Source organism: Caretta caretta, chromosome 14 (assembly GCF_965140235.1).
Source record: "Caretta caretta isolate rCarCar2 chromosome 14, rCarCar1.hap1, whole genome shotgun sequence".
In the NCBI taxonomy this organism is placed as follows: Eukaryota; Metazoa; Chordata; order Testudines; family Cheloniidae; genus Caretta; species Caretta caretta.
In genome coordinates this window covers 15,742,575-15,758,397 of record NC_134219.1, presented here as the reverse complement: position 1 = coordinate 15,758,397, position 15,823 = coordinate 15,742,575, and the positions used below count along the sequence as shown (strand labels likewise).

At 47.9% G+C, this 15,823-nt stretch overlaps 1 protein-coding gene across 4 annotated transcripts in view; it reads right to left on the bottom strand.

Annotated features, from left to right (window-relative positions):
• Window positions 1-8,062, bottom strand: part of ITGB4 (integrin subunit beta 4) — a 58,302-nt gene extending 50,240 nt beyond the window's left edge. The window contains exon 1 of one of the 4 annotated variants that reach the window (XM_048818169.2): window positions 7,422-8,062. In XM_048818169.2, coding sequence (XP_048674126.2) covers window positions 7,422-7,426 — 5 coding nt within the window. In that variant the 5' untranslated portion in view covers window positions 7,427-8,062. The remainder of the gene's footprint in view (window positions 1-7,421) is intronic. The other 3 variants (XM_075119274.1, XM_075119276.1, XM_048818166.2) reach the window with 3 other exon arrangements.
• Between the last annotated feature and the right edge of the window lie 7,761 nt (window positions 8,063-15,823).

Genomic DNA, 15,823 nt, shown 5'->3' with positions numbered 1-15,823 from the left:
TTTCATACACTGTCATCATGTCTCCCCTTATTCATCTTCTTTCCAAAGTAACAACCCCAGGCTTTTCCCATTTCTAGTCATAGGAGAGTTTTTCCAAGCCCTGGATCATTCCTATCACCCTTTTCTGAACTGCCTCCAGTTCTGGAGGATCCTTTTGGAGATGGGGTGATGAGTACTGCACACAGTATTTCAGATCCTTCTACACACTAACATTTTGGTTGCCTTTTAGAGTGCAGCTACACATTCAGGGAGACCCTCATTGAGCTGTCTATGCCTTCTGACCTATTCCGCCCAGGTCCCTTTCTTTGGCTGACACAATTAATTTAGAACCCTGTAAGGTGTTGGAGTAGTTTAAATGTTACCCTTCAAGGTGCATTACTTTGCATTTAACAATGAACTTCATTTGCTGGCATGTTGTCCATTCTCCTAGCTGGGGGAGGTCCCTCCTCTGAAGTTCCTGCCAGTTTTCTCCGGCTGTGACTAACAAAGATAGCTTTGTGACACCTGCAGAGTGTGCCACCTCACCCTCCTTTCCAAATAATTAATAAATAGATTAAAACATTAGACCTCGTAGGGAACCTTGATGAACACGGACCATTTCATCCTGCTAAGGTTTCCTGTCTCTTAGCAGTAGCTCTGGTAGAGGGATCTCTGCTGCCTGTAGCAGTTGCACTAATGCAATCCTCTAAATCAAAAAGCAGCATCTACCAAAGTGCAGAATAGAAGTGTAAATTCCTAAAATCACAAATTACAGTTTATCTGGCATGGGTCATGACCCCAGAAGCCCTGGTGCTTTCCTCCTCTACCTTCCCCCTACTCCACATGAACATAGCTCAGTACAACATTGCCGCTGGATCTGCTTTAGAAAGGGACCACCAATATAACCGAGCGCAGAAGCCACATGGTGATGAGCAAGGTTATAGATGTCTATCTGTCCGTCCATCTGTCAGCAGACCTCACCTTTAGGCAGTGAGCGCAGTAGAAGATAATGGGTCATCAGGAGTCCACGTATGAAATTCTGACCCCTCTGAAGGCAGTGGGAAAAGCTCCCAGCAATTTCTATGGGACCAGGATTTTGATCCAATCGGTTTTGGGACATAAAACTCGAAGTGCAAGGCCTTTGCTCTGGTAAGTTTGGCAACGGGTTCCTGATTATCTGAATGGCCTGAGCCAGGGCAAAGACGTCTGGTTCGTCGGGAAGCACCGGAGTAAGGAGAGACGTTTTGGAGAAGGGGTTTGGAGAGCCAGGATTCCGCTGCCGTTTGTCACTTTTCCAAGCTTCTCCTTGGCCAGGAGCTTTGGGCAGAGCCCAGGGGTGAGGCGGAGTCTTAAGCCCAGATACCTTGGTGCCTGCACAGCGTCTGGAGTTGAACAGCTGGGGCCAGCCAATATAGCCAGGGAGGGCAAGATTCCCATCCAGCTGAGCTTGGCCCAGCCAGGCAGAGGCACTTGGCATGCTCACCCAGGACAGATACCGCAGCTGAGAAGCTGGCATCTGTGTGGTTGTAACATTCAGGGGACACACTAAGGGCCAGCCATTGAGAGGAGGACTCCATCCGCTTGGGCCGCTCTGCCATACTAACTGGCGGAGGTGACAGCTGTTTCTAGACAGAGAGGGAACCTGATGGGAGCAAAGGGAACATGGACAAAAGGGAAGAGGAAAACCGAGTGGGAAAGATCAAGAAGTCATAGTCTGCAGAGAGGCAGCCCTCTGCCTCCCCCCACACATTGGGGGGAACCTTTGGAGCCAGGAGAGAACAGCCGCCACCCCCAGCCTGGGTCTCCGTGTCCATGCATTTTGAGGGTCCAGCTGTTAGAAGCATGTTCTGGTGTGAGCTGAGCACCTCCCCAAGCAAGGCTAGAACTGCAGAGCAGGACACAGCAGCCTTTTGTGCTCCACACCCATGATGAGATATGAAACGACTCAGTGTGCTCAGGTTTCCCCTCAGGCCATCTCTGTCTATGACGGCCCTGTTGAGCTGCTGGACAATAGGAATTTCCTCAGCCTCTCCTCCCAAGTAACTTCTCCTCCCGTTCCCCTTCCCGAAGCCCTCCGGGTGGGGGGAATCACACAGCAGCCCACTCCTCACCCCCAGCAGCATCTCCTACAGCACCGCAGCCCCCGCCACTGATGCGGGGCCGCTTGCCAGAATACTGCCCCCTATTTCTGACAGGCACTGGTAAGAAATATCCCTCTTCCTAACCCCGCACCCTCCCGGATCACCGTCTCCAGCCAGGAGCTGGAGGCAACAGCTCGCAGGAGGACAGGTTGGGTGCAAAGCACATGGTTCTTTTGCACTGCTACGGAAGCACTAACGTGATCGTTGCAGCAAGGGTGGTAAGATCTGCTAACAGGACGCATTGTGCACAGTCACGCGGTGAGAGACAGACCCTGCTCCAAAGGGCTGACAGTCCAAACAGACGAGACAGAGGAAGGAAACACGCTCCCCATTTTATAGATGGGAATTCAAAGCCTGGAGAGATGCACAGACTTGTCCTGGGTCATACAGGGAGCCAGGAACTGAGCCCAGATCTCACACATGCCCAAGTCCAGTGCCTCCAGCACCAGACCACCCTTCCCTCTCTGAATGGTGAACGTCAATGCTGCCTCCTGCTCAGCGTGTCCAAATCCAAGTGAATCTCCCTGCCCCCAAGGCGAATCTCCCCCAATTTCAGAGTTTTCGCTGAGGAAGGGACGGATGATCTGACCCTTTAAAAGTGATGTGCTCAGCTGCCCTTCGAAGCATGTATGGCGGATGTTCAAAGCGCTCCTGCTGGGACCCCCGACATCCGTATGTGCAAATCAAGTTGTTCCCCCCCGACTCACATGCACAGTAAATCCCCGGGAGGGGCCCTTTCCAATTAAGGAAGTTTGGTTCTTTTGCAACGGCCCCATAGCCTCTCCTGGCCCTGGAGCAGGCCATCGTCATCATTACTATGATCCTGGCATCAGAACCACCCACTCCTGGTCCAGGACTTAGTGCACTATTCTACCCAGCCTCACAGAGCTGCCCCTCCCTGGGGCCAGAGGTCACACTGGCGACTCAGCGGCTGGCAGCAGCTGGCAAGGAGTTTGGACAGCACTACTCTTGTAGCCATAAATGCAGCTAGGTGCTTAGAAACCCCCAGGCCATCTCCGGGCAGCTGGGGATGTGAGGGGCACACGTGTGAAGAAAGCCTCTCTTCACAAGGGAAAGGGCAGTGCGAGTCACTGACCCCCTCAGTCAGACTATCCCAGAACAATCCACAGCAGCTTTAATGTTTCCCTCTTGAAATGGCCTCACTCCTGCAGAATGGTTTGGCAGCAGGGTCCGAACTGAATTTCCTGTCCAAGCCTCAAGTGGGAGCGGCAGGCTCTTTGCACGTCTATAATCCCTTACACACCCACCTGGATTTAAATCACTGGGGAGTACTCTGTGAACATGCCCGACAGAGAGTCTACTAGCATTGCCAGCTCTCCAGGATGGTCCTGGAGTCTCCAGGAGTTAAAGATTATTGAAACCTGCAGGAATACATCCAACCAAAATTGGCACCCCTAGATTCTATCCAGGCACAAGTCTGCAAAGTGTGAGCTCTTTGATAATGCAAATGAAATCTATTCATTACTTCCCAATCTACCTATCACAGTGAAGAACAGAATTGTCAGACACATGGATGAATTTAATATGTTGGGGAGGAGTCAACAAGGCTTTTGCAAAGGGAAATTACACCTCACCAATCTTAGCATTCTGAGGATGTCAGCAAGCACGTGGACAAGGGTGATCCAGTTCATAAAGTGTACTTGGGCTTTCAAAAAGCCTCTTAAGCAAAGTAAGCTGTCATGGAATAAGAGGGAAGGTTCTCTCATGGATCAGTAACTGATTAAAAGACAGGAAACAGAGGGTAGGAATAAATGGTGAGTTTTCACTGTGGAGAGAAGTAAACAGTGGGGGCCACAGAGGATCTGTACTGGGATCAGTGCTGTTCAACATATCCATAAATGATCTGGAAGGGGATAACCAGTGAGGTGGCAAAGTCTGCATACGATACGAAATTACACAAGATAGTTAAGTCCAAATTTGACTGCCAAGAGTTAGAGGGATCTCACAAAACTGGGTCACTGGCCAACAAAATGGCGGATGAAATTCAATGTTGATAAGCGCAAAGTAATGCACATTGGAAAATATAACCTCAACTATACATACAAAATGAGGGGGTCTAAAGTAGCTGTTACTACTCAAGAAAGATCTTGGAGTCATTGTGGATAGTCCTTTGAAACCTGCTCAGTGTTCAGCGGCAGTCAAAAAAGTGAACAGAACGTTAGCAATAATTAGGACAATATCATAATGCACTATATAAATCCATGGTACATCCATACCTTGAATACTATGTACAGTTCCGGTTGCCCCATCCCCAAAAAGATATATTAGAATTGGGAAAGGCACAGAGAAGGGCAACAAAAATGATGAGGGGTGTGGAGCAGCTTCCGTAGGAGGAGAGATTAATAAGACTGGGACTGTTCAGTTTAGAAAAAAGATGGCTGAAATGTGGGATATGATAGAGGGCTAAAAAATTATGACTGGTACGGATGAACTGGGGACAGTGTTAGTCACCCCTTCACATAACACGAAAACTAGCGGTCATCCAATGAAATTAATAGGCAGCAGGTTTAAAACAAACAAAAGGAAGTATTTCTTCACACAATGCACAGTCAACCTGTGGGATTCGTTGCCAGGGGATGTTGTGAATAGCAAAATTATAACTGGGTTCAAAAAAGTAGTAGATCAGTTCATGGAGGGCAGGTCCATCAATGGCTGTTAGCCAAGAGGGTCAGGGACACAACTCCATGCTCCAGGTATCCCTAAACCTCTGACTGCCAGAAGCTGGGACTGGATGCCAGGGGATGGATCACTCAATAATTGCTCCGTTTTGTTCATTCCCTCTGAAGTATCAGGCACTGGCCACTGTTGGAAGACAGGATACTGGGCTAGATGCACCATTGACCATACAGGGTCAGACTATTCTTGTGTTCACACACACGTGCATAAGCAATAGGGGCCAATCAGAGACACCACTTCAAACCAAAGCCAAATGCCCTTTCCAATGGCACATGGCTCCAGGTATAACCCCCTAAAAGGAGTTCGTGTTTGACCACTCAACGAGATGCAGCACATCACATTGGCACACTGGGAACGACTGGCAATTTGTCCTGTGTTTGTACAGCGCTTGACACAATGTGTCCTAGCTCTTGACTGGGGCTCCCAGGCACTGCCGCAATCCACACGAAGAATGAAGGCGGACTAACCACGCTAGCACTGGGGACACCCCCAACGCTTGGGTCTGCTCCTCTGCGGGCTGGGGAGCAGCGGCAAGCTGCTCTTTGGCTGGAAGCGCAGCTGCCTCAGTTCAGGCTAAGCCCTTCCCTGAATGAGAGTACGACAGGCAGATGGAGCAATGTGATTGTGGACTCATCAGCCCCCCAGCATGGCTGCATGCAGAGAGTCGCCGCAAGGCAGAGGAGCCAGAACTCTCTGTTGCTAACTCCAAAAATTCAGACGTTAGGAGAGAGATCCCCCTAAAATATCCCTCCAGCGTGTGAGACACAAACTTTTGCCATCTATAGTAATGTAATTTCAGCCCGTGCTGCAGGAACTCCCAAGATCCAGGCCCCATCGTGCTAGGCACTGTACAAACATGCTGTACAAGACAGTCCTTGCCTCCAGCTTACAGTCTAGTGCAGGGGTGGCCAACCTGAGCCTGAGAAGGAGCCAGAATTTGCCAACGTACATTGCCAAAGAGCCACAGTAATATCTCAGCAGCCCCCCATCAGCTCCCCCACCCCACCCCGCCGATCAGCGCCTCCCGCTCCTTCCCCGCACCTCCTGAGCAACTGTTTCATGGCATGCAGGAGGCTCGCGGCGGGGGGGGGAGTGGGGCAGACCAAGGACAGTGCAGGCTCAGGGGAGGGGGCGGGAAGGGCGGGAGTGGGGGCAGGGCCTGTGGCAGAGCCAGGGGTTGAGCAGTGAGCACCCCCCGGCACATTGGAAAGTTGGCGCCCGTAGTTCCAGCCCCAGAGTCGGTGCCTGTACAAGAGCCGCAAAAGAACTTCTGAGGAGCTGCAGGTTGGCCCCCCCGACCTAGTGCAAAACATAGGGGTGCGTCTGTGACATGGCTCATTAAAGCAAACCCATTAAGGGCCACCAAATATCCAGTAGGTGGGAACAACCTTTAATTCCTGCTGAGCTGGGCAGGATTCATACTGGTGGCTGCTCAGTGAAATGCTCCATAACTTATTAGCAATGCCCGGTGGTATCCTGTTCCCTCCAATGCTAATGTTACCCCATGGGGAATGCCCCTGTCCAGCTGGGTGTACTGAATGCCCCTTGGAAAAGCACATTCACTCTAGTGCCCCTCTCCTCCCAGTCGCCTCCCCACAAAGGGGCCCAGCAGTTTGGAGACGGTTTTGCTGAGGTGAGCATCTGCAGCAGTGCACTACAAATCTTGTCTGTGCTGTTACCAGGATTCAGAATTCTGATATAGCCCCACGTCCACAAATCCCCTCACTTTCCCCTGCTCCCCTCCCCGCACAGCCCCTTCTCCTCCAACTGCCCGGCACATGGCCCCCTCCTGTCCTCTAACCCTCCACTGCCCCTTTTATCTCCCCCCGACACACTTTATTCCCCTTATCCTGTCCCCAACACATGCACGTTGACCCCTTATCCCCCCCCACACTCACCGCCCCTCCATCCCTTTATTCCTTCTCTTGTGCACACACTACACCAGATTTGCCAGCAAGAAAAAGCAGAGCTCTGTCTGCAATTCAGAAGAGCCCAAACTCCCTGAATCTGAACACGGATTTCATAGGTGGCCCATTTTTAACTGGCTCAACCCCAAACTTTGGACACAGATCCACATTTTGCAAAATGGCCCCTGTGTTTATAATGGGCTCAACCCAACCTGTAGCTCTGAACACCTTGGGCCATCTTAGTTGCAAGTTCCCTATGCCCTCTCTGCTGGCACAGTTCATCTTTCCCTGGCTAGCAAGAGGCGGAATGAAAAAGAGCAACCCTTAGAAACCTGGGACAACTTTTGTTAATCCCACAACTCAGACATCATTGCTGCTGTGTGTGTGAGGTAAACACAGCACTTCACATATTTTAATAAGGGAACCCCCTTGCCCCCAAACAACTGCACAACTCTGCAAAACAAACCTGTCTGATCAACCAGTGCCATTTCCAAGCAGCACAAACGAATGAAAATACACGTTTAAAAAACAAAACAAAAAGGAGATACATACAATAAGCAATCCACCTCAATCTGTCCTGTGCCTACCTGTGAGAGAAGCCCTGTGCCTCATTTAACTGTTCCCCTTTGTTAATCAATAGCAAAAAAATTAGAGCAAGCGCCACACTAAAGAACACAGATAAATTAATTCCACAAACCTCATTAGTGCTGTGTCTGATTCAAAGTCCAAATACTCTGCAACAATCCAAATAGCAGTCACCCACACAGCAAGCCAAGAAATTCTTTTGAAGGCAAAAGGGGAATTTCACTGCTTCACTGCCACCAGCAGACGTCCACACTTAGCCTGTTTATTTTATTTTTTGATCCCCTTTCTCTCTTTTCCATTCAGTTGCCAAGTTTAAATCCTCAGGGTGGGCAGGCAGCTCATGAACTTGACATACCTTTGCAGGGATCTCTGTCCCCTCTGATCAAATATTGACTTCTCTTCCTCCTCTTTCTCTTAGAAATGATTCCCTCTGCCTGTCTCTCTCACCAGGGGTGTAAGGGGAGGAGGAGAGAGGGTGAGGATAGCTGTAGTGGGATCCCTTTTCCAGAAAGGGACAGTTTTATTCCAGCTCAGGTAGAGGGTAAGGGGAGGCGCCTGTCACTCAGTCTGGCATTCCTTCAATTTATGCACACCTGTATGGGCAAGAACAGCGAGGTCAGCTAAGCACTCTCTCCCTCCTCCCCACCCACAGGAAAAGGGCTGGGAGCTGAGACATAGCCCAGCCCAGTTACACTTCATGAACAAAGATTTACAGAAGGGATTGTTTGGAGAAGGAGGGGGGTTGTGTCTCAGCCTTTGCTTTAGAAACCCGGACGAGCGCAAAGCCAGACACTTATTTCAGGGCTGAGTGTGCCATCCAGGGCTTACAGCTTTGCACCACCCAGGGGCTGGCCCTAGATTGCTTTGAATTCCCCACCTTCCGTAGTTCCTTCTGTCTGGTAGGAACTTTTCCTCCAGACTTCCTATGCTAGGCAAGCTGAGATAATATTGTATTGCAGAATTCAGGTCCCAGCAGCTCCCTGCAAAAAAAAAGGCCAATCAAGTTCCAGCAGGGACAACCATCACCCCTTCCCCATCGCCCCCATCTCTTTTCATGTCTGGCTGACAACAATTAATGGTCAGCATCCTCCATTTGCATCCTGAATGGGAGAAAAAGCCCTCAGACCTCAAAGGCACTACTGCTAGAAGCAAACCAGGGTTCCCAGGAGCAACATTTCCATGCGGTAGTGTAATCGGGACCCACCCACGTCCCTGATCTGTGCTAAGGCTTAGACGGGCCAAGGCTTTAACACTGTAAGGTGATTCTGGTCCTGGCTGCAGCTCTTGCTGGTTGTCTGATGGTGTGGAGCTTCCAGCTTCTCCCCAAGCCCCACACTTCTAACTAATTAAGTATTCCCCAACCCAATTAATTATACAACTTCCAGCTACAGCATCGTTTTTGCTCCCTCAGCCCACCTTCTACAGCTCCCTGGGTTCTTCACCCCCCTCTCCCAACCTGGGGCGGGGGGACCAGCGGCAATGGGGTTCCTCTTGCCCCCTTTCCAGGGTGGCGGGGGCAGCTCCAGGAGCGCTTCACTGCTCCGCCTCCCTTCCTCCTGCAGCATCTCTGATTGGCTGCTCTTTCCCCAGAGGCAGGCAAGCGGGGAAGACAGCCAATAAGAGGGGGTTTCCTCTGGGCAGGGCTGGAGCTTCTCCTGTCATTGGGCTACTGGCTCCAGTAGAGGTCAAAATTGCATTACTTGTGAGAAGTAGCTGCGCTACCTGGGCTGAGCTGGGGGAGCACTGAGCATACATGAAAGAGTCTCCCTGCCTGCCCTTGATACCGCTGCCCCAAGGATCACCACCAGCATGCAGGAGCAATGCAGAAAGAGTCTTGCTCTGCCCCGAAGCTGCAGGATGGAGCATGCTCAGTCATCCTTTGGGGACCGTGTAGCTTGGGGCGCTGCATGAGGATGGAACATGTTTAGTGTGGACGGGATCTTTGAAAAATAACGCTGCAAACCTCAGAGCCTGTGCTAACTGTGATTGTTCAGAAGCTCATAACTTGGCCAAATTTGGGCAGATATTCACAGGGAGGGCGAAAGGCACATCCCTGCCACTAGGGCCACCCCCTTGCCAAAATTTCAAGTCACTGCTCCAAAGCATGGAGACATTAGAGCTTCTCAGCAAAATGGGTGTAAGAACTTACCCTTATCAAAACAATGTCAATTTCCCTAACCTAGGGAAGGGTTGAACCATTTTTACAGAAGCTTCCCAAAAATATTTCAGTCAGAGGCAAACAGGCAGCATGGAAGATTCCTATCTGAATGGTTAAAAGTTGGCAGAGTTATAAGCAACTGAAAACAGGAATGGGATGTGTTCACAAATTTAACTATAGACATCTCTACTACTGACACCTATTACAATGCATGTGTCATGAGTTCACGTGAGGAAGTAATGGGACTGAGGTTGCAGGGATTACATGGCATAACAGTTTTCTATCATGGAGTCTGAAATGCAGTGGAAGGTGGATTTTATAGGTACTGGAGCCATTTTGGTTTAGTTTAAATGTATATTTCCCTGTGGAATTGGCTGCTTTCCCTATGTAAATAGGGGGATCAGAATTCTATCCTTCTGAATAGTCTATGGGAGGTTCTCTTAAGGTTTACCAAGTCTGGATAATTGGGCACCTAACTCTCCCCTGTACAAGTCTCAAGATTCTGGCCCTTTGCACAGGGATATGAAAGTCACTGGATCTTTGGGCGCTCTGAACAGTGCTGTTCCTAGAGAGCTTTTCTTTCAGAAATGGATGGGATGACAGAGGAAGGTGGTGTTTTAATAACTCTGGGAACAGGCATCCTTTTCTGTGGCTGAACATGGGAGGACTCTGGAGGAACCACTTCTAGGGTGAAAATAGTTTATTCCCAGGGCCCATTCAGTCCTTAATTTCTCTGCTGGGATTTCTCAGGGTGCCAATTGCTACCACTTAGGTGTGGGGTGTTTTTTTAATGCCACACCAGCCTGCTCAGTGTCTTGCCTCCTTACACAGTACACCCAGAGTGACAGCCCTTGGATTCTCACTTTATCAGATCATACCTTGTGTTTCTCTTAGAGAAAAACATTCATTAGCACAACAATAAAACACAAGCCCTCTTTTGCCTTACATGATCAAACAAAATTTTACTGAGGATTTTTTGTAAGAAAAGATCAGTTTTGTACCAGAAGATATGTTGACGAAAACCAACTGGCAGCATCCTTTATAATGTCATCTCAAGGGAATTTCAGCAGCACGCACTCTGTATCCAGATAAATAAATGTTTTCATTCCAAAATTAGTTATAAACTATAATTATGTATGTAAAGAGCTTAGAATGAAAGGAATTCTCTCTCCTACGTATGTAAGAGTGGAAGTGAGAACAAACACTGATGATCATTGAAATGTGGCCACCTCTGGGGTGGGCAGACCGTAGTCAGGTGGACCACAGGCACATGGCACAACAGCAAGAGGACGAGAAATGTTGGCCAAGGGCTGCAGGACAAACCCCTATTCTGGCTTAAGGCCCTATGGGGACTTTAACATCCACACAGAGCTGATAGGACCTTGGTTTTGTAAAGTCTCAATTAACTGACCTGCAAAGAGAAACCAGGAAGAAACTGTATTTACCTCTCAAAGTTTGAGGGACTTTGATGAATCTGCTGGAATTAGAACCAGTTGCTCCAGGAAGTCTCATTACATCAATGCGGATGCTTTGACCACTAAGAAAGGCTCTCAGCTCTGTCTCTGCCCCCTGCCATGTGTGTACAAGCCACTGCCAACCTAAAGTAAAGGAATCTGAACTTCAGCAGAGTGGATGCTGGATGATTGTTCCTCCAAATTCAAATACAATAGCAATGATGAGCTCCATAAGGCCATCGGGACAGAATTAGAAATTGGGACAAATTGACATTTAATGGAGAATGCCTACTCCAGGTCCACATCCTTTGTGCTTCTGAGTAGCCTCCTCTCCTTTCTGCCAATTGCTGGGGAACAAGTTTCTCTGACCACAGTTGGTACTCAGAAGCTGTCAGAGCCAAGCTATGGCTTAAATTATATACGGAGGAATGTCAGTGTAATGTTCAATAGAAAAGGTCCAAGACACAAACACACACTCTCCATCTTGGGGGACTTTGAGACAGAGAAAGAGGGAGGGAGGGGAGAGAAAATCCTATTTCTAGGAAACCGCTTCTCCCCCCCATGAATTCTGCAGACCACTGGGCTAATTCAATGCCTCATGCCTTCATCTTTGGACTCAACTAGGATTCTAATGCAGAGAATCTTCCTCCTGATGTTTCAGTCTCTCTTCAGTACTGAGACCACACATGGCTGCTGTACAAAATAAAATAAGTAAGATACAAGATAATCAGTAGGACCCACTTCCTGCTACACACCTAATCACAGCAACTGCACTGGAAGGGGATGTAAAGGCTGATGGAAACCAGGTTCTACTGTAGTGATGTTAGAGCGTTCTCAGCAGAGGGCCCTCAACTGTGCTGTGCCTTAGCACCTGAGATGAGGCTGTATCAGCCTCTTGATACTATTGGGATGGGATGCAAGACATCTATTCCAATAGTAGGGAATGCAAGATCAGCCCCTATTGTGCGCTCTAGTTTAGAATCATCTTAAGTAGAGACTTAAATCTGACAAGAGGAGCAGAGAGATTTGTTCTTTTTTGGAAGACTTAACTTGTTTTAAAGCGATCAGTTTAGTATCCCTAAAGCAAGAGAGACCTTGGGACTGCATATATAAGATTCATAACATCAACTGGCATGAATTATGGAGGGTGGAGTTTGCTTTTGAATGCCAGCAGAGCCCATCAGGTGAATGTAGCCTGGTGGTGTACCTTAGTGCAGAATGCAGTTCTGTCTGCAGTAGCACACAGTTCTCATTCCTTCGGGATGTTTTCCTCTCTCATGTCTTCAGCTGGCTCACTGAATGTTTCAGGCTGGTGGCCTGATGGATCTTAACTTTTCCTCCAGCGATTTTCTTTCCTCTCAAACGAATTAACAATCCTGTCTTTCGCATTACAACCCGCATTGGAAGAGTCCCAGAGAGACGCTCTTTGAACCTGAACAAGCAAACTGAAGGTTCCATAAACAAGACACGAGATAAGGGGCTGAATCATCAAGAAAATAATCCTCATGGATCATACAGCATTGAAAAGAAGAACACACACAGCTACCTGGAAATGACTAAGTGTCTAGAGACACTCCTTTTCTGCATGCTTATCAAATAGAAAACTCTCCTATATCAAGCCATAGCCCATGAAGTCTTTACCCAAAGGAACGATCATGCAGACTCATTCAATTATCTGGCTTCCCCGTCCTGGTGAACATTTCATGTCGAGTCAATTTAATGTTCCCATTCAGTGATGCTGATTGGAAGTTACCAGCACTCAGAATTACCCAGATCAGCAATCTGCTCATTGCTGGTTTTTTAAATGGAAAAAAGTGAACATGAGTTTATAATGAGCCATTACAAAAAAGAGTAATAAAGTCAGGAATCGTATATTTTACAAGTTTCACATTGTTTCCATTGTCCCAGTGATACCACATACACTCCTGAGTCTTGCAATAAAAGGAGAGAAAACAGGAGTTCTAAATGGCCTGTAAACTTTACTGGACTCCAGAATGCCAAAAGTTAGTTGTATGCAATCCTAGAGAGAAGGGAGAACACTATGCTTTTGTAGTAACCACTGGCAAGGAGGGAGCGGCTGGAGAAAGACTATTCATGTGGGGCCAGATCCTCAGCTGGAATAAATCATTGTCGCTCCATTGATTTCACACCAAGGACCTCTCCCGCAGAAAGGATTGCACTTGAGTGGTTTCAGTGTGGGTAGATACATGTCTTACAGCCTCTACACTTGATGTTTCATGGTAAACCAAGGGGTAGCGGTACGGTAAGTTCCTTCAGCTGCAACAGAGGGGCTCAGTAGGGCACACAAGCACTAGAACAGGGTGGGCCTGTCTTTTGCATGTGACTGCAGAATGGGCAGAAACTGATAAAGTGGATTGGACATGGCTTCTAAGAAATGAATGAAGCAGCATTGAGATTCTTCATTAAGAGTCCTTCCTTCTGTTGATTTAAGAGTTGCCCTTTTCATCAAAATCTTCTCTCTCCATGTCTAAATCAAAGAGAAGACAGCACCTCTTGCCCAGCTGAGGCCCAGATGGGAAACAACAGGCCAAGAGGAGGAATGCAAGAGAAAAGATTTTAAAATTAGAAAGCAGCTAAATATAAAAGCCACACGGAAAGCACAGACTAAATACAGTGATTGAAAACCAGTTTTAAAGAAGGGAAGAAGCCACTTGCAACATGGATCATTTGCCCACATTAGAGTATCTAGGGTCCCTGTGCATAAGATTGTCCTACTGCAAACAATCCCTTCCCCTCCTCCCCCATTGTAGTGTCTCTTAATGAGTCAGTCTGCATAAATTTGCGAGAAAGGCTGCCACTGCATAATGTAAGGATGCCTCCTAGATATGGCAAGTGAGGGATTTTGAGGCAAAACTAAACTGCTTATACTAGTAGACTGCTGGGATGGAAGATATGCTATAGAAGGGCAAAGTTATCGGTGTTTTAGCTATTGTAGAAGAGGCCTGGTACACAGCAAGTCTAATTTTCTTTCAGTGCTGGTCTAAACCAGTGGGCCAAGGGAAAGCAAGATTTGTATTACCAGAGGAAGGTGAGAAATTTCCTTGTGAAACCCCAAGTGCTTCAGAAGCAATCAGTTTGCAGCAGTTTGTTTACTGGAGAACACAAAAGCATTAAAAGATTTAACAAATGAATAAAAATTAGAAGCCATCAGCCTCTGTGGTTCTTATTTAGAAGAACAGTGAGAAAATCCAATGGCTTGTTAGAAAAAAGACCCTATTTAAAGAGGAACGGCCATAATAAGCAAGGCCAGGCAGTGGAAGATTCCCTGGTTCAAGTTGCAAGTAAGAAAATTCTGGGAAGAACAATGCTGATCCCACTAACAGGGGAAAGAGGGACCTTGCTGGGATCTCACTGCCCATTAGCCGGTTTTGATTATTAACAGCGATTTGCTTTTACACGAGAGAGTCTTGTAACCCCCTCCGGGAAATGCAGTTCTCTCCTGGAAGAGCGATGGCTCTGCCTCCCTCGGCTCACGAATCTGTTGTTCAACTGGAACCCACCCCATCCCCATTTCGTGACCTTCTGGGCACTCTGCAAGGGACATCCATTTGATGGGTTTTTCTGCAGAGATCTGAGTGCTTGCTTCCCATGACGACGATGGGGTGGGAAGAAGTTTCTATAGGTGTCTGGCTGAATTACTGTTGAAATGATTACTCCAATGCTGCTGGGATTTGACTGCACGCTCAATGGTGGGTAGGGGCCTAAGGCCTTGGTGAAGTGGATTTTTAATTTTAGAGTAACCCCACAATGTTGGCATTGCATATAAAATAGACAAAGGGATTGGCAGCAACAGGATAAAAGCAATAGCCTCAGGCTCCGCTATTTTAGGCTTTGAGGTGGAGCCAGCAAAGACTGCTCAACCTGCTTAGGTTAGAGGCCACATCTTGAGAACACTAAATGAAGCCCAGAGCAAAATCTCGCACCCTTAGAACAACAAAGCACCTGATACAGAAACAGGGAGGGAGAGATCTCTTGACAGCAAGAGGCAGCATGCAGAGTCAGTCAAAAACCAACACGTACAGGCTTGGAGGCAGGAAAATCTTCAAAAGCAAAGCTGACGCAGCGCAGAGTCTGCCAGAGATGACTTCATTCACCTGATCTATCAAGGTCTAAAAAACCCAGTGACTGGCCTGCCTTGGTATACCCAAGGCCTTTGAATACATGGCTTTGGGCTAAGATAAACCCATGCAAACACAAGGAGCACATGCTTAGAGGGCAGGCAGACTTGCAGCCCAGAGAAGAATGAAGGAGCCACAGATGATGAATCGTACTAGCTATATCCCTCAAAGAGAGAGAGAAAATGGGAGCAGAGGCTGATTTAATTGTCAGTGTATGGAAACAGTTTCCCCTGGGGAGAAGGGGTTAGGGAGCTGGCTGCAGCCTTTGTGAAAAGGCTCAAATGACTGCTAGCGTACCATTGGGATGAAGAATGTTTCAGCCCTAGGTAATCAGTTCACATCAGACCAAGTTGGCAGTGACTGAAATTGCCATTTAAATGGGATTTTGGTGGCCTACAAGGAGTGAATGTGTTTCAGTCCAAGCTAGTTCCCTAGAAGGGTGTGAATGCGTTCCAAAAGGCAGCCTCCTTTGTTGACAGCATCAGCAGACACGAACGATCAAATGGGCCGTAGGAACCAAAACGTGCTCCCAAAGATAGATCACATCTAAAGCACTTTGGCAGGGAAGCTTGCATTGTGGCTGGCATATTTCATCAGCACTACGTCATAGGACTGCAGTAGCAACCCTATTGTTACTAGCTACTGAGGTACTTTTGTTATAAACCCTACTTTTAAAAGGATGTTAGCTCCTGGGAAAATCGTACGGCTGAAATTTCAAGTGCCCATTCATAGGTTAAGAACCTTTTGATATTAAAATGACTAT